General features: G+C 42.1%; 1 protein-coding gene across 2 annotated transcripts in view; it reads left to right on the plus strand.

Moving 5' to 3' along the window:
- The window catches only part of LOC142157776 (synaptonemal complex protein 2-like), a 195,751-nt gene that overhangs the window by 133,432 nt on the left and 36,811 nt on the right, over positions 1 to 25,508 (plus strand). The window contains exons 21-25 of one of the 2 annotated variants that reach the window (XM_075211319.1): positions 11,301 to 11,451; positions 11,814 to 11,866; positions 12,566 to 12,707; positions 21,785 to 21,888; positions 25,278 to 25,338. In XM_075211319.1, the coding sequence (XP_075067420.1) occupies positions 11,301 to 11,451; positions 11,814 to 11,866; positions 12,566 to 12,707; positions 21,785 to 21,888; positions 25,278 to 25,338 (511 nt within the window). The remainder of the gene's footprint in view (positions 1 to 11,300; positions 11,452 to 11,813; positions 11,867 to 12,565; positions 12,708 to 21,784; positions 21,889 to 25,277; positions 25,339 to 25,508) is intronic. The other variant, XM_075211320.1, reaches the window with a different exon arrangement.

Raw genomic sequence — 25,508 nt, forward strand, 5'->3', positions numbered from 1 at the left:
CTTAGGAATATTAATTCCATTTATTTTCTTTATTTACCAATTATTTCGTATACCCCATAAATACTAATGGACTCATTAATATATTATTTCAAACCTAATATTATTTAGGATGATATATATTGTGGTTGGGAATAATAGATATCCCATTTCTACAGGTAGCCACATACGGCGCTGAGCGCTGTCTGAGGATAAAGTATATATATTGATCATCTAGTCCATTGAATATATAACACAGTTTTTTCCTGGGATTATGCGATCTTAATGACAATAATCGAGAGATCGTTATGTTTAGATTTATGAGGAGGGTTCATTTTTTAAGATCATGCAAACTTTTATGATGATATATTTGCCATACTGGTCAAATCGCATGACAATCAAGGGTGAACTCACCCTCCCACCTCGATTGAACCACATAGGATTATGTCATTTGACATGTTCATCACAATGTACTAGTTTTAACCCAGTATTATTCATGACGGTGCATACATTTCTTGGCTGGGAGCATAAGATATGTTCCATCATGACAGGTAACTACTAACAATGTTTAGTTCTCTCTGAGAATACATCGCATACTCTTATCACACAATTCATTTGGATATATAGTATTAGTGCTTCTTTGGGGCTACGCGATCTCTATAATATTATTTATGAGATTGTGCTGCCTATTTACATCCACGAGGATGGTATACACTAATGATCATATCAACTCTAATAATGATAAACGATATAATTCCCTTACTGGCCGAATTTCATGTCAATCAAAGGGTAAACCCACCCTCCAACTTTGATTGGACTATTCAGGATTGCGTCATCTAACACGCCTACTATTTTCACTACAAAAGAGCTGTCATTCGGTTCCCCGCTGCAGCCTTGAAAAAGCCAGAGAGCGAAACGCGCGTTGGTGTTTTGCCTCACTACTCCACCATTTAGCCTTTAACTATCTCCCTTTGATCGCTTCCCAGCTTTAGATGTAGGCAGGTCATTTCACATATACCCGCGATCACGGGGAGTCTATTCCTACCCGTCTGCTCACTTTGATTACCGCTGATTCAGATGAGCACTCTCTATTAATGGGATCATTTATGGAGGATTCTGATTACCAATAGCATTTTTCTGATCTATCTCTAGCTCCTATCTCAGCAGGGCAATAGTGGGCTTATCATACCTAAATTTTACGGGTGTCTCCATACTCGTAGACATATACGATCTGCCTCACACTATTTCTAGCATTTCCTACATCTCTACTATAGCTGGCTAACGGCTGCACTTAACAAGGTGCAGCATTCATGAGTAGTAGAGGCAATGCAATTTACATTGCATTTTACTCACATATACCTTGTTTTTGTTTTTTTGTTATTTGTATTTTAATATTCCACTCTACAGTTGCCCTGGCATAGTGGGGAAGGCACACTTTTTTATCATTTCATCCAAAGCCAAGCTCCTCTTCTGGCTCTTGAAGTACTGTTTGGAATAAGTTTTTCACAAGCAGGGATGGGATCTGTAGGCCTCAATGAAGTCCTTCATGAGCTCTACACATTTTTCAGATGCCATTTAAAAGTTTTCCTAAAAAAACATAACACATGTCTTGTCATATTTACATACACCTCCCAAAGCAAAAACTACTGGAAGCCTCATGCTATAAAGTACGTACTGATGAAAAGCTGAAAGACAGGTGACAGAAGTGATGGAGGAGTGGAGGGGGATGGAGATGGAGAAGAGATGATATTGGAAGACCTTAAAGAACCGAGCCAATGAGCCAGATGGAGATGATGGTGAGAGTGCTGGACTAGCATGCTTACGACTGTCAAAAGCAAGAATACTGAAAAATTAATCACTGAAAGTAACGAATAATGCAGAAACTCTTAAATCTGCTTATAAATAAACTCTCTCTTAATAAAAAAAACAAAGTTCCATGTTCAAAAAAAGGTGGTCCAACTTATGTTATGTCCATTTCTATCATCGCCAATAAAGATTGTCTGATGCGATTGTGGTTTCAACGCCCAAGTGATTTAATAGCAAAATATAACAAAATACAATAAAGTATAACCAATACAGTGCGCAGCGCACTGGATTCAGGATTGGTGGCTGTGTTAGCAAATCATCACACTCTGTACCCTCCTTCATTCTTTTGCCCCTGCATTGCTGTTCGTTATCACCATTTTCCCTCTCCTTTCTTTACTTGCCATACTTGGCCTTCTTTCTTCTATTTCTTCTGTCTTCCTACCAATCCGGCGGTGCCTGGGACCCAGCATCCTCCTCTCTGCTTCTGCTTCACACTGAACATGTCGGACGTGATGACGTCATGCCCGACATTCAGTGAGGAGGGAGAAGGCTGCTGGGTCACAGGTGCCGCCAGATTGGTAAGTTTGTTTTTGTTTTTTTTCTTCCTGGCCACGGCACCCCTGTGACAGCGCCGCGGCGCACACTTCCATGGGGAGCATGGGAGTTGACACTTAACTAGTTAACTTGTTAATATAAACATGCTGACAGAGCTCTCCCCTCTGTAACCCCCCCCCTGTAGCTCCTCGTGTAGATTAAGTGCCCAATGAGTTAAGTTTACTTCTTACTGACAAGTGAAAATTAGTAAGGCTTTTTCTTTTATTTCATTATTTTACTTGTTTTTATTTAGAAATAGGTTCACAGCCTGCTTAAGTGTGCGGTTAGAATCTGCACACTGTACAAAAAATGCAGGCAGTGTAGGAACTGTCTTCAGGTAAGAGCCCACAGGCTCTCACTGACAGCTCTCTCTGTATTATTCTTGTCTGTAATTGCTTTTCCTCTCAAAATGACTGAAAAAGGAAAAGCACCTAAAACAGAATACTTTACTTGCTCCAAATGCAAGGTAAAATTGCCAAATGTACAGCAGGACCCAGGTGCGCTCTGCGTATACTGCGAGGTAGGGCCACAGGCTGCACAGAGCCAGGGTAGTAATCCACTGTTAGCAAAAGATCCGGTGTAGGCAATATCACTGCTACAGTCGGTGGGCAATCTGGTGCAGCTACTCGTCCGACAGGCAGAGATTGCTGCGCTGTCTGCGGGTTCTCCTACCGATGTAGCGGGGGCACCCTTTACAGCGGTACTTCCACAACCAGTCAGTGACAATGCAGATTTAGGACCAGCTGGCCCTTCAGCTTCTCTTGCTCCCCAAGGGAGGGGCCTCTAGGTGAACCTGCATGGTCCACATCCTTGGTTAGGAGCATAGATAGACTTTTTCTGGACATAGGTGGTCTCGGAGAGTCCAAAAATCTGTTCAAACGGCAAAGGACAGGTCATCCTCTTCTTGCAGTCTCTGATTCAGAAATATCATCTGAAGAGGATGGGGAAATACCTTACGAAACAGACTCCCCATTAGTCATTGATCTTGATGAATCTCGCAGAAATCGGGGCATTGTGGATCTGGCCCTGGCAAAAGTTAGACAGACCTTGGATCTCTTAGACATAGATGAGTCCACAGCAGCGGATCAGGGTCTTTTTAAAAAACCAGAGACGCATCGTCTGTTCCTCCTACAGAGTTGAGGGAAAATGCAGAAGCAGGTTGGTCACAGCCTGACTTCAAGGTAGTAGTTCCTAGGAGGTTTGTGGCCTTGTATCCCTTAGTCAGATGACGTCTGTTGGGAGCTAGTACCAAGGGTGGACACTTCGGTGGCATTACTTGTGCGCCACACCACTCTGCCATTTCCGGGCATATCCTCACTTCAGGACGCTACTGACTGGAAAGTGAAAGGATTTTTAAAAATCCAACTGTGGCAGTGGGAGCCTCATTTAAACTCATGTTGTCTTCGGCATGGGTTACCAGGGGCATGGAAACATGGGCTGACCAACTCGCTGCAGGACTACAGGATTCGACCCTGCTTCCCCTTGCTCTGTACCTCAAAGAGCCGTTGGGCTACTTGTACGAGGCTGCTCAGAATGCAGCCTAGCCTCAATATCATCCACTGCGTCTGCTTCAGCGGTGGCAGCCAAGCGGACTCTCTGGCCCGAAAAGTACAGAGCCAGAATATGGAAGGGCCTCTAGGGAACATTTTGACTTTGCATCGGCTTTCCAGGATCTAAGCCAGAGCTTGACATCATTTCTCAAGCGACTGGTGGGAAAAGCACATTCCTCCTAGTAAATGTACCGAAAACACGGGTACCAGGGTTCAGTTCATGACGCCAGCCTTTTCAGGGGGGCTCCTCCAATAGAGGTCAGGCGAGGAGAGAGAGACCTTTTGGGTACAGAGGACATTCCCATAGAGGAAGGTTGTCTTTTCCTGCAGCTTGGGAGTGGCAAGTCTTGTGGAAAAAAACAGCAACCTGTCTCTCATCCACCTCTCCTCGCGGCTGTGGGAGTTAGGGGGGGGGGGGGTGTGCAGGTGGTTATTCAGGGAGCAGTGGATAGCATCTCCAGATCGATGGATTTAGGGGATAATGGCAAGGGGCAACATAATCAATCTATTGAATTAAGCTGTTTGTTCACACCTCCTTGCCGCTCAATCCCACAAGAAGGCAAGCGATGTTAAAATGCATTGATGCGCTTCTTTCGGCGGGATCATCTATATGGACTGGAACTGGAAGAATATCTGGCGTCCATAGATATTCGGGATTCCTGCTTGCACATCCCAATAAGGGAGGGACATCCATCTCTACTTCGCTTCACGGTGGGAACTTCCCACTATTCATTTTATTCTTTTTCCAGCACCCAAAGTGTTCAAAAAAATCTTCGGTCCAGGGTGGTCAAAATAGTGGCTTACCTGGAGGACCTTCTTATCAAGCCCGCATTCGAACACCTGTTACGTTAGCATCTGCACCTCACCATCAGGGTGTTTGGAGTCCCATGGCTGGATCATAAATCTAAACAAGCCAGTTGATCCCTTGCCAGAGGATGAAATTCCTGGATCTCATCATGAACAGCAGAGAACAAAAAAAATTCCTTCAAGAAGACAAAGCTCGATCTTTCAGTGCTGGATGGTCCAGAATCACTTGCTTGTAGGCAGATCTTTTGCATCATGGTCCTCTGTTCATTGTCACGATGGACGACAGCCTTCAGTGCTGGGGGGCAGTGGCCCTTAATTTTCATCTCCAGGGCCTGTTGGATGGAAAGGGAGGCTTCCCTTCAAATAAACATCCTGGAACTGAAGGCCATGTTGATATTGCTGAAGAGAGCTCAGGCTTTTCTAAACGGCTTCCGAGTCTGTTTGCTTGTCGACATATGCCACTGCAATGGCATTGTCAGATTGAAGAACGAGTGCCAAGGCAATGCAGGTGGCAACTCAGATCCTGGAAAGTGCGGAACTGTTCGTTCCCTCACTTTCTACAGTACTCTTCCCAGGTGTGCTAAACTGGGAGGCAGACTATGTAACTTGCCACGCTGTAATGCCAGGGAAGTGGTCTCTCCATCCGGAAGTCTTCCAGATGCTAGTTCCCAGGTGGGGTCTTCCACATCTGGACCTCATGGCGTCAAGGCACAACCGTCAGGTTCTAAGGTTCTACTCAAGGGCCAGGGATACTTTGGTGGTAGATGCTAATGTCATGACAATGCGCTGGGAATTTGGGTTGAGCTACCTATCCCCCCTCCCAATCCCAGTTCTTACTCATGTTCTCTGGCGGGTCAGGCCAGGGCTACGGCTGCCAGTTATACTGGTGGCGCCAGATTGGATGCGCAGGGTCTGACATGCAGACATTCTATTCATGTCATGTCAGTCTCCTTCAAGGCCCCTTTCAACATCTAGACCTGCCTCGGATGGCTTTAACTGCATGGCTATTGATGCCAGCCTTTGGCGGTCAAAGGGGTTCTCTTCCAGGGTGGTGAACACCGTTTTGCGGGCTACAAAACCTGTTTTTGCTTGCATTTACTACATGATTTGGTGAACCTACATTAGGTGGTGTGAGAGCAGGGTCCGCCACACTGCGTCATTTAACCTCCCCAGTCTTCTGGCTTTTCTCCAGCATGGACTTGAAATGAGGCTCCAATTAAGATCCCTGAAAGTTCAGGTCTCTGCCCTTCAGTTTATTTTCAGTTGAGTTTGTCGGACATGCCAGACATAAGGACCTTCTTGCAGGGGGTATTGCACATTCAGCCCCACTGTATGCCGCCCCACTGCTCCATGGGATCTAAATTCGGTGTTTACCATGCTTAATACACCTTTTTGAACCTTTGCAGTTTATGGACCTTTAATCCGAAGCAATTGCTATCAGAAAAACCAGAGTGTCTGTGCTTGGGACTCTTTCATGCAGAGAACCATACTTTATTTTCCATGAGACTGCACTGTTCAGTCCTTTGAACCAAAAATAGTATCTGGGTTTCACTTAAACCAAGAAATTGTAGTTCCAGTTTTTCAGGAGCCTTCTACTCTCTCTGGGGATAACCAGATTGAGTACTTGGATGTGATCAGGGCACTATGCATTTATGTTCTTCGGGCCTTGGGCATTAGGCGTTTCAGACTCTCTTTTTGTGTTTATATGATCCCCATAAACGTGATTGTCCTGTTTCCAAGCAGAGCATTATTAGATGGCTTATTTCAACAAATAAGTATGCTTACACCAATGCGAATCGGCCTGTGCCCAGTCCCATTACTGCCCATTCTACCTGGTCGGTGGGAGCTTCTTGGGCCGGTAGAATGGGGTCTCGGCGAAACAGCTATGCTGGACGGCTACCCCATCCTTCTTCTCTTCTGCTGTGTGGTCTCTGGTTGGTTGACTCCCCTTCCATTGGGCTTTAGAATTACACTGAGGAGCTACAGGGGGGTTGCAGAGGGGAATGGGTCTGTCAGCATGTTTACATTAACAAGTTCACTAGTTAAGTGCCAACTCCCTCGCTCCCCACCTACAACCTATGATGGCAATGTCCCCCAGATGGAATCTGAGAGAGAGATTTATAGTGATTTTTTTTATAATCATATTTTCTTAGGACCTGAACCATAAATACCCTTTTAAAGGTTATTTTATATGAAGATAAATTTACATTGTCTTACTAATATAATGATGTGCATTGGAACTTTATTAAAAGTGAACTATTTACAAGTGTAGGTGCAAATGAAAGTGTATTTGCTGTTTACCTGTGCAATTGCATATCTACCCTGGTATGATGTGGCGTACTGAGTAGTCGCACGGAAAAATATTACAATCAATATTCATTCATTTAGAGCGACTTCTTCCAATTATTCGACTTGGAATAAGGCGCAAAGTAGTCTCAAGAGAATCAGCGAAAATTTTAAAAAAAAAAGTGCGTATTAAAAGTAGTTATACTTTCTACAACTAGTTGGTAAACTGTAACAATCAACGGTAACAATAATGATTAGTATGATTAGTAAGTTTGATATTTATTTACAGAAATAAAAATAAGTGAAGTGTGCTGCATAGCTACTCAAGGTAAAATGGAAGATGATATAGCAACTATAAAAGAAGAAATTACTGTGATCGGAATTGGGGCAATAAAAGAGGAATAGAAATAAGGTAATTAAAGAACGTTAAAAAGGTTACAAAACGTAAGGTATACCCTTTACCTTTTTATATTTTAAAAAGGAAAAAAAAAGACTCAGGAGGGACATCAGCATAAATTGATTTCAGTTAGTGTCCAAGGTGAGCAAATGATAGTAGTCCCACTGGTAAAAATGATGTTGTGTTAAGTTTAATCATTAAACTTAATTAAAATATTTTTCCTTAAATCGTATAGGTGGATATATCTTTATATCCAACGAAAGTTCAGAAGGAGGGCACACGCAACAATATTTAAATAACTTCCGTTGATGGAAAAAGTATTTTAAAGAATTAAGGGCAAACATTAATGATATCAAGTAAACGTTCAAAAATTACCAGGACTTGTTTCACATGTATGAGAAAGTAATGTTTGAAGCCTATAGCTAGATTAAATGTTAAAATAATTATAATTACTGCAGAAGTTTTTTTTTTTTTTTTTTTTTTAGCAGATTAAGATGTTTGTTCCATCAGTTAAACAAACGAAAGTTTAAGGAGACTATATACTTTTACGTGTGTTCGCAATACATTTACACTTGCACACAGGAAAACATAAATGACATTTGGAGCACATAAAACAGGTTTAGTATTGCTTCTCCATTAAAAGAATACTATTGCCATTTTGATACACCACGTGGAAGACGGACAGACAATACCATAAATTTAAATATACACGCCCAGAGGCGTTGCTGTTGGAGGTGTGATCAACAGAATGTTGGACAATTCGTTGTGAGTTTGTACACACTGCAGGATTGGTACAACGTTCCATTGCTGATTGAGATTTTCGAGTTAGTTTGAAAATCTCGATTAGCTATTTCTTGTGCTTTGGAACGACCATGGGTCATTGTTTCACTGTACACATTTATGTGATATCAGACAAAACGGTCAGTTATAGTCCAATTGACCCAATGATCTGCTAAAAACACTAGTGTGTACCTAGCCTTCAATTGTAAGCATAATTCTGAAGAACACATCTATCCAGGCAATTGTTTTAATTGGAAACTGATTGTGTGTGTGTGTGTGTGTGTGTGTGTATGTATATATATATGTGTATATATATATATGTGTGTATATATATATATATGTGTGTATATATATATATGTGTGTGTGTATATATGTGTATATGTATATATGTGTATATATATATATATATATGTGTATATATGTATGTATATATGTGTGTGTGTATGTGTGTATATATATATATATATATATATATATATATATATATATATATATATATATATATATATATATAGTGTGTATGTATGATTGGGCGCAAAAGGGAGGGGAGTGACGTAAAAGGGGTTGTGAATCTGCTTTTAGTTACCTCTGAGTGAAAAAACGAAACCCCCCCCCTCAATGTTTATCTTATGTAATACTACATCAATTATATAAACCGTTTAAAATGTATAAAAAAATATTTACAATTACTCATTTTTATAAAGTACTGCTACTAGTGTCCATGTAGCACAATTGGTGGCTTGTGAGATAAATGGAATGTGGTATATTGTCCAGATATTATATTGATGTGCCCCCTTTCCAGTGGATATCTAAGTTCGATTAGGTGTTGCACCTGAAGCACAGTGATTTAGTCACACCTGCGTTCCGCTTCTCCCTCCATCGTCCTCAATAGCATGGTGTGCATGTAAGAGAGGAGATAAAAGCGGAAACCACTCGTGGTGCAGCATGTCTTTCATCTTTTATTTGAAAAGGTGCCGTATGGGTAGATAAAAAAATCCTCACAAGGTTTCTTTTCATCTACCCATACGGCATCTTCTAAAATAAAAGGTGCCGTATGGGTAGAAGACTACTAGTAGTTCCTTTGCAAGAGGAAGCAAATATGAAAGCTGTCACCCAGTTGCAATGCGGACCACAGACACCATGACAACTATAACGTGGGTGGCGGAGACCCTTTTTTAATGGGTTTACCTTGGCTGCCTGCGCTTGATTTGTGTGTCCTAGTGGTTGTTGCTGCCGTTATGGATTCTCCAGGCGTTCCAATTCCCGTGGTTGTCGTTTTCTGTGTCGTTGTTTCTGCCGTGGCGCAACCTATGGTCCCTTTAGTGGAGAGATGAGGGGTGTGGGAGGAGAAGAAAAGGAGGGGGGTAGAGAATTGCAATTGAAGCGGTGCAGACAATATACTTAAGTGCTAGCAAGTTTAGCAGATGTTTATAGCTTATTTTGCAGTTTTAAATGCTATAGCTCTTTTGCTTTGTTTATAGCTCTGATGCGGTGTATATTGTGCGTGGTTTTGTTTACCGCTAATTGCTGAGAGCGCTAGTTTATAGCTCTATGAATTATATGGTGTTGGTGGTAACGTTTATAGCTCTGTGTTTATAGCCTTGTTATTGGGGTGAGCGCATACTCGCTCTGGTTTATGGCTCTGAGGATATTCTAGTGTTTGGGGTAATGTTTATAGCTCTGGGTTTTATTTCCCTGCTGTTAGGGTTTAAATATAAAATTTTGGCCTGTATGTGTTGTTGTCCTGGGGGCTAGGCAATGTGTCAGTTCTTAAGGGATAATTATAGGTGTAATATCCTGTTTTTTAGAAAATTTAGGGCATGAGTAGGAGGATAAAAGAATTCCTAAAATTCAGTAGGATGGCACTAACAATTTGTAATATAGGTGTTTGTGGTTCTAAATATGAGGCAAACTGGATGGGTGAACGATAGTGCGGTGCCTTGGCATTATCGTGGATATGGGGCTGTAATAAGTTTGAAGGTGCTCTTATAGTTTGCTCTTATACGAGCAATTATGGTAAATGCCTTAGTAGGCTGATGCTGGTGAGGTTAAGGAGGAGGCCTTCTCTCTCCTTGCTTCCGAGATAGGGGAAAAAATGTAGCTATGGCCGAGCGGTTTCCTGTTTCGGCAGTTGGAACTCACTGTGCTTTCCAAATGGCGAACTTCCGGCTTGTGAGTGGAGCGCACAGGCGCCGGTGCGTTCCACTTCTGGATCTATTCGCCGCTAAGTTGCTTGTTTTTTTCTTGTAGCTGTGGTCTGGTGGGAGAGCCGGTGGTGGACTTAGTCAGGGATATCACTGATTAAGTCCACGGACAAAACACGTTGGATAAACTACAAGAAGCACCCGGATTAGAGGACCAAAGACTCCTCACGCCACCACCTATCCTAGACCGTCTCTGTCACCAGACCACAGCTACGAGGAAACAAGCAACTTTAGCGGCAAATAGATCCAGCAGTGGAACTCACCGGCGCCTGTGCATGCCCATGAAACAGTTACTAACAAGTGGTCATATACTTGGAGCCCTTTGGAAACTGTCCTCGAAAGGGATTTACAGTATTGAGAAAGCCACAATAAATTTTCTAGTGTGCTGCGGTCCTGGCTTAGACAACTTGGCTGCCATTTCCCCATTTGCATCCTGCCTGCCCTAAATCTGATCCAACAAAACTCTGCTCTAGATCTTCCTTGCCTATCCATACTTCCCTGTGAATACAGTTATTTTCAGCTGAATATGTGCTCTGTTGCTATTGATATAATTTTTGGGGATGTGGCGATCAACTATGCAATCATAAGCTCTGTGAAGTAACTTTGTAGGGTTTTAATTTGTATTTTCTGTTATTTAATGTGATATGTATGAATCTTGAATATATTTAACAGGATGCATTTCTTACACTATTGTCTTGTTTTGCATTTTTTCTTGGTTTAAAAAACATTGAGGGGGAATTTACAACTGAAATACCTTTTTATATTTTAATAAATTTATTATAATGAAGTAAAAAAGAAAAACCTTTGTTTACACTTCCTTTTTTTATATTGTGATCTGTGGGTGTTAATATTGCTTTTAATAGTCATAATCAATACTCGCCAAATTCCTCCTCTTGCAGGTCATAACCTACAGAGAGATGATTTCTTCTCAAAGTGATGAAGTCAGCGATGCCATCCAAAATGAAAAGATCTGGATCCCGGAACATCAAAAGAGATCCTCCAGAATATCTGCAGACTATAGCCGCAAGAAGCCTAAAAGTAAACTGAAAGGTATTGGGGTTTTCTGCTGATCTACTTTTGTATTGTCAAAAATTGCGAGTGTGTACCAGCCTATGCTCTTTTACGTTTAATTATGGGTGGCCTGTGAATACTTACCACATGGCACTCACTTCTATTAAAAACGGCTCGCTAAAAGGCACCATGACAATACAAATGAATTGATTGACAATAAATACTTCATGGGCTAATCTTCTGTTTCAAGAAACTGCATAATTTTTTCTAGCGCATTGTTTTACCTTCATGACATTGATGCAAGCCTACAGTAAGTATTGGATAAATGTGGAAGTTAAGAAGCCTAATATTTAAGTGTATAACAGTGGCTTTATATTTGCTGGATTTTGTTTTTCTTTCAGTGCTGCCATTATGTTGGGAAAGTAGTGATGAAGAGCTGAAAGACACAAAGAAAGTATGTATTTTATTCCATTTGCTGTATACTAGTCTGTAATGTTCGTCAAGCTTACACCACATCCAAGAAGGTAGTTTACGCATTGAATCCCTCTACGCATATAGCTGATTATAAACATCAACATTTGCAATACCATGCTGAATTGTTATGTTTAGAAACGTTATGGGCAAGATGTCAGGCTGCACACCTCCATCCATTTCTGGACTGTGAGTGACACTTATTGTTCCAGTACTGTGGCTAGCAACCCTGCTGTTTTTGCTCTTCTACTTGTGATTGTTGCATATTTTTATTTTTGCCTGACTTCTATATTTTAAGAGGTAGACTTTTATAATGTTACAAGGACAATCCATAAGAGGATGGAAATCCAGGGGAACATGGGAGACACAAATCTGGTCCTGGCATGACTATTACTATCAGATAGGTAGTCTATCAGGTTCACTGTAAAATAATAAATATTGACAAATGAACCCTGCCTCCAGGTAACCCAACCCTCACCTACAATTCACACAGCCATGTCACAAAAACATTGCATGTAAAGTAATTTTTCCTCATGTAAAAGTAGTGTATAGTGAAGCCACTAAACACCAAAGCAGTAAATAATCAGGTAGAGTAACTGTCCAAAATGTTACAACTGTGCTCTATATACTTACTCTTAACTGCCACTTCATCTCTTGATTTATTTTATCTTTTCTTGTTAAGGGCCTTTCTCTTGGATATACAGCAATTAAAAAAGCGACCAGAAAAAAGCGGGGTATGGCCAAAAGTCTCTCATTCTCCGAATTAGAGCTTCCAGGTGTATCTGCACTACTCACTCCAATGGATTCTGTCCAACAAGCGTCAGGTGAGTGTGTTTCATAGAATGGTTGTTTGGCATTATTTTTCTTCTAAACGCTATCTAGGGGACACTGCTACCTTGGGGTTGTGGAGAAGGCACAGGAGCTGGATACAACATTGTTATCTTCTTAGTAATTAAAGCTATTTCCCTCTGCTAACCCCACTGCTTTTCAGTTTTATTTTAATGCCACAGGAGTTAGTGTTTTTATAGGGCTCCCTGTTAAGTTTTCTTTTGCTTTTTTCTGTATTAGATTTCTGACAGAAGAGTTTTAACTCCTGCGTTTGGAATGAATTTTGTTGCAGTCGCTTCATTCATTATTTTTCCATCGCATGCGGGAGCTGACATGTCATTGAGGAGGTGGTGCAGATCGGCTACTCAACTCTTACCTCAATCCCCCCACCATGGAGGGTGCTTTTTGGAGGGTGTTTTCTTGATTCAGAATGTTTTGACACTAACTGGTATACCCGATTTCAAGATTGCTGCTGCCATCAGGAGTGCAAGGCACACCTATCTGTTCCCCTGCTCCCAGGGGAGCAGAAAAAATATTTTAACTGGTATAATACCAGGGTAATATGGTCAGCTGGCACCTCTTTAATAGGGCTAATGCCACCATGGGCATGGGAGCTGCCGGGGACCTGTTCTACAGACAGGAGGCTTCCATTGCGCTAGGACTGCAGTGAGAACAAACCTACTGTTTTGGTCTCTCCTCCTTGGCAGGTTTCCCTCTGAGAAGTCCCAGCAGAAGCTTACCCTTACCCCAGGAAGATCTACAACTGTGTAACTGCATTCCACAAGACTGTCCTGTGTCTGGGTCTGTTTTACTTGGGACTTTCCTTTTTCTGGATTGAAGCTTCTCTCTTCTGGGACTTTTTGCTTTTCTTTTCATTTTCTTTTTCTTTTTAAAAAGGGCTCCTGCTGCTGACTGGAAGCCTGGGGGTCTATATATCTCAGATTTTGAGATTATTCTCTTTGTACAATACCTTTATTGGGTCTGGAGCTGCAAGACGCCTAAGGACTAAGCCCTCTGAAAAACACTCGGACTGCTGTGGGAGCCAGTCTCTTGTTCCTGTACATGTGAATAGCCTCACCTTAAGGTCTAGAAAATAACCCCTCTCGATTATACCTGTTACCCACTGATCTTTAGGGGCTTCTCCCAAAGAGATATTTTTCCACCAGTCGTCTTGAAGAAAAGGCAAGATGGCTGGTTCTTCGGAAGACTATCACCTCTCCTCTTTCAGGAGTGATTACCCCAATCCTGGAACAGGAGTAGACTCGGTGGTTTTGCACAAGTCTATCCCTAGTCCCAAAGCCAGACAAGCCTTTTCATCCCATTTTGAAATTCAAGTCCTGGAACACCTAGCTACAAGTGGAAGGGTTCAAGATTGAATGTAGGACACCAAATTTTTAGCCATAAACATCAAGGACACCTCTTCGTATGCTGATCTGAGAGGTATACCATAGTCTACTCAGATTCACAGTCCAGAACTCTCACATTCAATTCAGACCTCTTCTGTTCAGCCTGGTCATTGATCCATAGATCTTCGCAAATGGTCTTCCCCTTTCAATTGGCGTTCCACAAGGCTTTGTCCTTGACCCTCTGCTCTTCTGTCTCTACACCACCTCTCTTGGTATACTTATTCAATCATTTGGTCTCCAATACCACCTCTATGCTGATGACATGCAAATCTGTCTTTCCTCCACTAACCTCTCTCCCGCCTTCCTAACCCAGGTATCTAGCTGTCTCTGCTGTAACTACCTGGATGTCACGGTGCTGCCTGAAACTCAACATCTCCAAATCCGAGCTCATCATCTTTCCGCCTGCCAGTGTTGCTGTCCCTCCCAATATGTCCCTCTTGGTCGACATCACTTTTTCTCCTCTCACCTACTACTGCTGTGGAGTCAATTATCGTAGCCCTGTTGAGATCTCAGGGAATCATCAATGTAAGGTCTGAATGGTCTGTTTCCCAAAGCAAAGTCGTTGCCCTTGCTGCAGATTCACCTGCACAGGACAGCTCACATACTGGAATCACATGGGTTGATTTTGAAATATTAAAAAATCCAAACTAGTTCAGAGTCGGAGGATGGTGTTTCTGGTTCTAATCTTCAACAACAGGAAGCAGAGGGTCTTCCTTCTGAAAAACCAGATCCGGACTCTCCAGTCAGTTTTTCTCATGAAATTGATTGGGAAGATGGTCTCCACCTTAGACATGATTCAGTACTGCAGGTTCCATTCTAATATTCCAATTGGATATCTTGAGGAAGTGGTCGAGGTCCAGGATTCTCAATCCATCTTGCTGTACCCAGAGACGCGCTTACTCACAGGTGCTTGTTGAGAGTAACAATTTGACCTAGGGTTGTCCATTTTCCATCCTCGTCTGGACTGTGGTCACGATGGACGCCAATGTCATCTCCCCTCCACAAAGGGAGTACGTTGTACCTTTGCTTACAGGTTATTTAGTCTTCTTTTTCCAAGGAGTATATTTACTAAACTGTGGACTTGAAAAAGTGGGGATGCTGCCTATAGCAACCAATTAGATTCTAGCTGTAATTTTGTAGAATGTACTAAATAAATAACTAGAATCTGATTGGTTGCTATAAGCAACATCTCCACTTTTTCAAACCCGCAGTTTAGTGAATATTACCCCCAGTACAGACTGGATGGCGGACTTAAGCCTAATTCCCTTAAGGTTCAGGCCTCTGCTTTCTCTGTGTGTTTTCAGAAAAATTTGTTCCAGATGGTGTTTTACCCATCCAGCCTCCTCTTTTTGCCTCCCACAACGACATTATATCTTAACTTGGTTCTGTCAGATCTTCAGCTTCCCCAGTTTGTACCATTGGAGACTGGTGAATTGGAATACTTGACTTTGAAAATGACTTTCCTTCTAGCTATTTCTTCAGCTAGATGGGTTCCGAATTGGGGAGGGGGGCGGGGGTGTCCTGGGGGTCCTTTTTGAATTTTCACGACAAACACTCCTCCGTTGTTCCAACCTAAGGTGGTGTCATGTTTCCACCTTAATCAGGAGATAAGCATTCTCTCCTTTCAGGTGTCTTTTTCTTCAGGTGACCAAGAAAAACTCTCCTGAATGATGAACCTAGACACTACTTCTGGTTCTCTATGACGCACAGAAGCGAGGTTGGCCGGCTTCTAAGCGGACTATAGCGAAATGCATCAGGTTCACTATTCAGCAGACTTATTTTAGTTTTGGGCAGCCTTTTCCCAAAAGTATTTCTGCTCACTCCACTAGATCAGTGAGTGTTCCTTGGGCAGAGCATCATAGGGCTATTGTCTGAGAAGGCAGCCACCTGGTCCTATAGACACAAGCACATAAAAACAGTAAAATCTGGTTAACATGTGGACAGAGATGCTAGCTGTTGATGACGAGTTTTGCTCCCTCTCATCGTACCCTCCCGTAAGGGCAGCTTTCGAACATCCTGTAGGTATGATGTGGGAGAAGAGAGGACTTTTGTACTAACCATTGGACAGCACAGTGGCTTAGTGATTAGCACTTCTGCCTTAATGCTCTGGGGTCATGAGTTCGATTTCCGATCATGGCCTTATCTGTGTGGAGTTTGTATGTTCTCCCTGTGTTTGCGTGGGTTTCCTCCCACAGTCCAAAAACATACTGGTAGGTTAATTGGCTGCTGTCACAATTGACCTTAGTCTCCCTGTCTGTTTGTGTGTGCATGTTAGGGAATTTAGAATGTAAGCTCCAATGGGGCAGGGACTGAAGTGAATGAGTTCTCTGTACAGCGCTGTGGAATAGTGGCACTATATAAATAAATTATTATTTCTTTGAATCCATTTGGGGGATCACTGCGCTCCTACCCTTTTACTCTGTGTTCAGTTTTCTGTTTGGACTTTAATTGCCGTTCTTGTGTTACCTAAACCTTTGGGGTTTGCAAATTGTAAACTGAGGAGCTTCAGTTCTAAAGTAGTTATGTATTTAGTGCCCAGCTCCTTCCTCACCACAACCTGATATCCGCCAGATGTATTTGGAGGCATGTTTTTTTTTTTTGTTTGTTTTTTTTTTTGTTTTTTTTAAACACTTATAAAAAAATTATTGCATCTGGGTTTTTTATGAGAAAAAGAGATTTTGTATAGTATTATATTAAGTAGTCAATCCAGCATTATGCAGTGTTTAATACTGAAGGATTTTAGGCAGACAGTCATACTTTAAAGTAGACCTGTCACCGGGTCCACTAAAATGATTTATTTTTGCCTTACCAGTACCTTATCTGCTGGTTTTCGTCCATCGGCTATTTATGTAGTGCCACTAATTCTGCAGTGCTGTACAGAGAAGTCGCATCAGTCCCTGCCCCATTGGAGCTTACAGTCTAAATTCCTTAACATACAAACACAAAGGCTAGGGTGAATTTGTTTGCAGCCAATTAACCTACTAGTATGTTTTAGGAATGAGAGAACACCGGAGCACCCGCAGGAAAGTCACGCAAACACGTGGGGAACATACAGACTCCATGTAATCAAACTCATTACCCCAGTGCTGTGAAGCAGAAGTACTAACCACTTAACCACTGTGCTGCCCTACACATCATAGCTCTGATGCTGTGCAGGCTGGAGGACCCTTAAGTGCCGCTAAGTGGCTGTCACTGCAGTCTCCTGGCAGGTCCGACGCTGTCTTTGGCAGAGAGCGCAGGTATCGGTCAGTGGAGCGGCCATGTTGGAAGGTACAAAGTCCCCCGCTGAAGCGGAGAGGAACTTTGGATCTCTTTCGGTTACAGTGGATCTCTTTCGGTTACAGAAGAGCAGCATCGAATGCATTTAAAAGGGCTGCACTGTGGATCGTGAGTGCCAGAAGCCGGGCCTCTGAGCGGGCAAAGTAAGAGAGGATGTTCCCCGGAGATGCAGAACTATCCAGGGAGATGAGTGTGGGATACCTGCTGGTATGCCCAGAAGTGGGAGAATTATGCACCAGAATGTGTTCCTCAGACAGACTCCTCACTGTCACTGGAGTGCGCACCGTCTGCTGATGGCTCCCCTTTCCTGGCTCTCCTGACAGGAAAAAGGCCTAGTAACCTGTGTGAAACATTCAGTTTATACTGGGCAGCATATCCTATTTAGACTAGGGTATATTGGGTCTCTGTATACTGTCTGCACCTAGGTCCTGTCTTACATTTATTTTCATATATGCTTCCCTTAACACAGGCACTGCTTTTACTGTTTTTGGAGGCCATCGGCCAGGGTCAGAACAAGTAACCGTTTTACTGTGTTTGTCTGTGGTGCTTGCAGATACTGTAATTCTTGTTGTAAAAGACAAAGAAGGGGGAAACACTGTGTGTGTGTGTGTATATATGTTTGTATTAGCAGTTGTTGAACGCACTCTGTGATTTTACATTGTCTTGCGCTTCGTGGCTGAGTTGCTGTTGTTCCTAAACACTTCCTCTTTCTAATACCATCATTTACAGTTAACCATGGAATATCCATCAGGGATGAAATTTCATGAACCGTCTTATTGCAAAGGTGGCATCCTATCGCAGTACCACGCTTGTCACTGAGCTCTTCAAAACGACCCATTTTGTATCACAAATGTTTGCAAATGGAGACTGCATGGCTAGGTGCTTGATTTTATACATCTCTGGCAACGGGTCTGATTAAAAAACCTCAATTCAATAATTAATGTGTAGCCAAATACTTTTGTCCATATAGTGTATATATCCATATTAGACACATGGTCTACCATTACTGTTTTGAGGCTATTCGCCAGGGTCAGAATAAGTAAGTAATTGAGCTACTGTTTGTGGTGTTTGGTTAACTAGTTAAGTGCCAACTCTCACTCACTGTATTGTTTTTGATTTTTTTTTCTTAAAAAAGAAAGAACTGAGAATGTCTGAGAAGGCCAAGAGTTAAATTTTATACCTGCTCAAAATGCTCTGCTATGTTGTCTGTGGGGCTGCAGGACCAAGGGGCTTTTTGTGCACTGTGTGAAGCTGAACACCAGGATGGTGGGCCCTTCTACTGTCGTGGAGGTGCCTGCCTGGGTGAACTCTTTGGCATAGTCTGTTTCTATGCTTGCCCAGTTTATCAACCACTAAGCAGAGGTTACTGCCGGAATGTTAATACGAGATCCTCCTCAGCAATCTGGTGGCTAATCCCGTTGCTTCTGAGGGTTCAGGCAGCGCTGTCTTCCCATCTCCTTTCCATGTCATTCAGGCTGAACCTGCGTGGTCATCCTCTGGGAAAGCGTTTGGACTGCCTGAATGGGTTTTTAGAGTCTCCTAGTCATTTGGCGCCTAGGGCCAAACGCTCCCAGCTTTCTCACACTTTGTTGTTTTCAGAATCAGAGGGTTCATCTGAAGAGGAAGGCAGATTAGTGGAGGATTCAGATTCCACGCATTTGGGTGACTGGGATGACAATGCCAGAAGACAAGGAATTGAGGATTTGGTTATGGCGTTGTGTCAAACCTTTTGACCGAGTTGAGGATGACCTGTATCTTCCTAAGCAAGGGTTGTTTAAAAGCAGTAAGCCCAGAACGGTTTGTTTTCCCTAATCGGCGAAGCTCACTGGGATTGCAGAATCCGCCTGGATGCAGTCGGACAAGAGGTGGCTCAGAATGTAGTTTCCAGTTTCTTTTCAGTATCTGCATCCGCAGTGGCGGCTAGGAGAACGCTTTGGCTTTGATCCTGGGATGCTGATGGAGAATCCAAGAAATCTTTAGAGGCCTTACCTCTTTCCAGATCGGTCTTTTTCAGCCCAGAATTGGGTAACATGACAAGTCGGACGACTGGAGGTAAGAGTACCTTTCTGCTGGTGAACTCTCCTAAACCTAGAATTTCTAGGTTTGGTTCCTTTCAGCAGTCCTTTCGTGGAAGCACGGCCCCGAAGGGTCAGTCTTCCATTAGAGGCAGACCATTTGCAGTTAAGGCAATCTCAGAAAGAAAGAAATTCCTTTTCCAAGAGGCGTCTTGGACAAGACTCCTGCATGATGGGACTCCTCCCTCTCCTTGCGGGGGTGGGGGTCGCCTACAATTGTTCAAGGATCAGTGGGCAGCATCCACCAGGGACATTTGGATCTTAGTAATAATATATAATCTATAAGGCTATATTGTAGACCTCATTGGACCCGCTCCTCGGCTATTCTTCTGTACTCCATTGCCTCATGACCTGATCAAGAGACGTACGATGCTCCAGTTGGTCACTTCTCTTCTTGCTGCTGGGCTCATTTGACAGGTCCCGGATGCTCAAAAGGGCAGAGGGTTTTATTCAAACCTGTTTTTGGTGCCCATCTAGGAATAGTCGTTTTGACCTATCTTAAACTTTGAAGGTCTCAATCTACATCTTCAGGTGGACAGGTTTCGTATGGAAGCAGTCCACTCAGGGATCCAAGGGTTGAAATCCCAGGAGTTCCTGGTGTCTATAGACATCTGGGACGCTTGCCTCCACGTCCCTATTTGGGAGGGACATAAATCCCTTCGCTTCACCATAGGCAGCTCCCACTTTCAGTATTAGGCGCTCCCTTTCGGTCTTTCCACCACTCCAGAGTTTTCACAAAGATTATGGCGGTAATGGTGGCAGGTTTGCATGCCCAGGCTGTGAACATAATTCCATACCTGTACGATTTAATCATCAAGGCCTCTTGGGGCCCTCTCCTGTCCCAGCATCTGACTCTGACTCTGTTTTCTGGAGCAGCACGGGTGGATAATCAATTATCCAAATTACAAATTGGAACCCTCTCAAGGAATGATGTTCTTGGGACTACTGATGGACACCACTCACCAGCGAGTTTTCCTTCCAGAGCAGATGATTCGCTCAGTTCGGCTACTCTTGGATCATCCGCTCCCTTCCATGCGATTGGGCATATGCGGGTCCAGGAATTGATGGTGTTCACATTCGAGACCCTTCCTTATGGCCTGTTCCACTCACGTGTCTTCCAGTGGGATCTTCTGAGACAGTGGTAGGGATCTCCTCTTGATCTGGAGACCCAGTGGATTCGACTCTGAAAGTTCCTGTCTTTCGCTGTGACATTGGAGGTGATATTTTTAACTGCAGTTATTTATAAAAATCACATTTTAGAGCTTCCGCTGATTTCAAGTAGGGGAAAGACTACTTCTCGGTTACATGGTACGTCTATCTTAACAGGTCTGTTAGATGTTCAGTCTATACTTTCAGATTGTTGCTGTTATATTAACCGCAATTTTAACGTCTGTGTCAACACTATCAGCGTTCTCACAGCAGATGAATCCTACCACACCCGCCAATCTACGTTTCCTGACGTGGAAGGTAGTGTATTTGTAGGCCATTGCTTCTGCAAAATGGGTGTTGGAGCTAGTAGCTTTGTACTGTAGAGTTCACTATCTGGTGTTCCACGAGGATAAGGTAGTTCTCGGAGCTGTGTCTACCTTTTTGCAGAAGGTGGTTTCAGGTTTTCATATAAACCAGGAGGTGGTGGTTCCGGCTTTTCGGGAAGGAATTTCTCTGTCCAGGCCCCCTCCTTCTGTCTATCTGGACTTTGTCTGTGCCTTAAAGGTTTTCTGTGGATAATACTTCTGCTTGCCCGAGGACCGACTCTTTTTGTACTTTTCATCTTGTAAAAGGCCAAGCACCAAGAGAACCATTGCTCGTTGGATCTTTTCCATGATGAAGCATGCTAATGTGAGTAAGTATCGAGCTGTGCCTCAGGTTCTCACGGCGCACTCTTCCCGGGCGGCGGTATTGTTGTACACTTTTCTTGGGACTTTAGTGATACTGAGGTCTATTGGTTGTAGAGGGGAGGAGTCAGCAGCAGCAAGTTTAGTTGTTAACTATTTATGTGCCAAAATCATGCGCCCTCATACATCCCCACCATGTGCCCTCATACAACCCCATGGTGTCTCCCAGATGGACTCTGAGAAAGAGATTTAACGTAAGTACAAAAATCTACCATCTTTCCCTTCCATTTAAATCTTTAGCACCTTAGTTGCATAAATATATGTTTCTGAGTTTTTAAGTCCCTAAATAAATATTTATCTTCTAGTCAAAGTACTTGAAACGACATTTTGACTTTCTCCTGAAGTGCCATTAAAGTTATAGAACAGGTTATATTTAATATTTATCACCCTGCAGAAATACTTTTTCTGTATTTTTCAGGTACTTTAGTTGTGTCTGACTTGGATGACCAAGATTTAATGGATCCATTACAAGAAGATGCGTCTTCCCCAGAACATCAACAACCTGTAAAGAGCTCTGGAAAGGTAAACTGTTAAATTACAATTATTTGTACGGAAATGTGCAGGCTGTAGAGAATACCAGTGTTTTTGATTCTGTGTGTTCATTATTTATAATGTGTTGGTCATGTAAGGTATTCTAAAGGATCATTTAGTCTGCCTGATTAACTCTTATGAGAATAACATCCAACTTTTTATGAAAGGGTATTTTTTGTACGTGTTGATAAGGGACAACACTATGGGGGTAATTTTAATAAAGTGAACAATATTGTTAAATGCACTGTAACCTTAGTTTTCCATTTCCATGTGTCATACTGATATATTAAGAGACATAAAGGGAAAAATAGGTTGGACAAAAGAGCACTCCGGTCCTATTCATGTGTAATTAAAAATTTTGATCTTTTATTGAAAATACGTTTAAAAAGCACTCAAAAAGTACTGATAGGCGAATTGTATTAAAATAAAAGTAACAAAGAAAGATAGTGTATAAAATATGGACCCTGAGGCGAGACTGTGTAATTAAAGTCCAATAATCGATATAGGGGAAAGAATGATTCATATATCTATAGTCTGGTAACAATGTAAAGGAGTTACTATAATCCTTGAGTATTATAGAAAGTATCATACATTTCTTATTAAGGTCTCCAATATAGTATTATATAAATGTAATTTTTAGTATTGGTGTTTGATGTGTGTTAGCGAAAATTGAATCATCTCCATATGTGGAAAGATCAATATTAAGCATGAGTTGGCTTAGATCGGATACTCAGAGATATTCACTGTCTTCCTTTAAGTGATATGTCTACAGACTATTCACAGTATCCGTTATAGATTGCCACTTTCATATACCCAAATGTAATTGATCTGCTGACGTTTTAGTACTTAATTATATGACAATGTATGCCATATGTGTTCCCTAATGTTGCTCTACAGTTAAATAGTACATCAGTATCATAGATATTCTCCCCGAACAGAGGCGCACATTCATACACGTATTGTCACAAATAGCAGCATAAGTTGACTTACATCGGATTCTCATATATTCACCGTCTTCCTTTCAGTAATATATCTACAGATCAGTAATATATCTACAAACTGCTCACAGTATCTGTTAAATGTTAGCAGATCAATCACATTTGGGTACATGAAAGTGGCAATGTATAAGTACTAAATCCTATGGCTAATTGTGCCACATGTGTTCTCTAATGTTGCTCTATAATTAAATAGTTCATCAGTATCTTGGATATTCTCCCCGAACAGAGGCACACATTCATACATGTATTGTTCACAATTAGGATTCAGATCCTTTTGATTATATTTCTTTTTTTCTTCCCTATATGGGCCGGTGAAACACAGAAAAAGTCAGCACATTCACACACTTCTAAACCCACTAATGAATCATTCGTTCCCCATATTAAACAGCCGAAGGCCACACAGTCTCCCTCAAACTTCCGGATCCAGCATCGCATGATCAAAGGTATCATGTGACGTGCATAAACCTGACATACGTTTCGCCTTCTCTCCCTTTGCTATGTTAAGAGACATGTCATAAAGAATCCCAATAATAAAGAGTTGATAACACAAAATACATGGATGGTAAGAAATTGGTGATTAAAAGAACATATTGCACTTACAAACCGTAGGTATACATGTAAAATAGAGATGAGCAAATTTTTCAACTGTTCTGCATAATATTAGCCTCATTGTGCATTACGGCAGCGGAGCTGATTTTTAAGTGTTTCTAGTTCTACCACAACCACCCCGCAGACCTGCTCCAATCATAGACAAATTCAGAGAAATGTGTGTACAAATACACTGCAAATCAGCATTCCATAGAGCGTGGAGTAAAAGCAAATCTGAGAAATGAAATCACCAGAACTTCACTCCTCTGCAAAGTGAAAAATTTGAACTACAAGAAATATTCAACTTTGGTTTATAAAGTCTGCCTTTTACAGTAAAGATGAACAGACACATGCAACAGAAATAATGTACAGGTAGAAATTGTCTATTACAATATTGCTAGGAAAAGTGCTCAGTATGTAGTACCCTTTGTTTTCATAATGTAAATCTGCAGGACACAATCGGTACATTAATTTTGATCAGATGCCTTTGAATAGAGAATGCTTTTATGCTTTTAATTTTTATTTTTTTAAATTTTTTATCAAAGTGATGCATAGGTGAGAGCAGATTACATATAAATCTGTGTATGTGTACCAATCAGCCACAACATTAAAACCACTGACAAGTGAAGAGATTTCTTGACATTGATATGTTGGAAGCAGGAAAAATGAACAAGTGTAATGATCTGAGCAACTTTGACGAGTCAAATTGTGATGCCTAGACTTGTGGGTCAGAGCACTTTCAAAATGGCAGCTCTGGTGGAGTGATCCCGGTATGCAGTGGTCAGTACCTACCAAAAGTGTTCTAAGGAAGGACAACCGATGAAGGCTCATTGATGCTTGTGTGGGCCAAAGGCTAGCCTGTCTGTGTTACAGTAGCTCTTCTGTGGGATTAAACCAATTTGCTGACAAATGTAATGCTAGTTATGCTAGAAAGGGGTCAAAACACAAAGTGCATCGCATCTTGCTGAGTATGGGGGTCCGTAGCGGCAGACCAGTCAAAGTGCCCTGTCCACTGCCGAAATCATCTACAATGGGCACCTGAGTGCCAGAACTGGACCATGGAGCAATGGAAGAAGGTGGCCTATTCTGAAGAATCACGTTTTATTGTACGTCATGTAGACAGCCATGTGCATTGTTTACCTGAGTAAAGAGATGGCACCAGGATGCTCTGGGAAAAAGGCAAAGTCGCAGAGTGAGGCAGTGTGATGCTCTGTTCAATGTTTTGCTAGGAAACCTTGGCTCCTGGCATTCATGTGGATTTTACTTTGATACGTTCCACCTACCTAAACATTGTTGCAGACCAAATATACCTATTTATAGCAACTGTGTTCCCTGATAGCCGTGGTCTCTTTCAACAGGATAATGCACCCTGCCACACTGCAAAAATTGTTCAGGAATAATTTGAGGAACATGACAGAGTTCAAGGTGTTGATTTGGCCTCCATATTCCCCAGATCTCATTTCGGTCAAGCATCTGTGGGATGTGCTGGAAAAACAAGTCCGAGCTATGGAGGCCCCACCCCGTAGCTTACAGGACTTAAAGCATCTGCTGCTAACATTGACAGATACCACAGGACACCTTAAGAGGTCTTGTAAAGTTTGTGCCTTGGTGGGTCAGAGCTGTATTGGCGAGGGGGGACTTACACACACACCGATCAGCCACAACATTTAACACCACCTGCCTAATATTGTGTATGTGTTTGTGTCTTGTTTGTTTTGTTTTTTTTTGGGGGGGGGGGGTAGGGTTCTATCAGTTCGAGGTTTTGAATATTTTTTTTTTGTGTGTGTGTCAAAGCAGGCTTCTAATAGTGACACTGCCAGCAAAATTGCCACAGAAAGCAAGGAAGACCAGATGGGTATATTTCATTTTTATTTCCTATTCCTTCAATATGCATGTCTGTACAGGCTGACCTTTTCTAGTGTGGCAAACATTTAGCTTGTTGTGTATTGTTTAAGTTATTGACTTGTGAATGTTCTTGAGCTCTGTAAGCATGCAAAATCTCTGGTTCAGCATTTGTGGCTCCAC

This window comes from Mixophyes fleayi, chromosome 5 (assembly GCF_038048845.1).
Source record: "Mixophyes fleayi isolate aMixFle1 chromosome 5, aMixFle1.hap1, whole genome shotgun sequence".
NCBI classification, from domain to species: Eukaryota; Metazoa; Chordata; class Amphibia; order Anura; family Limnodynastidae; genus Mixophyes; species Mixophyes fleayi.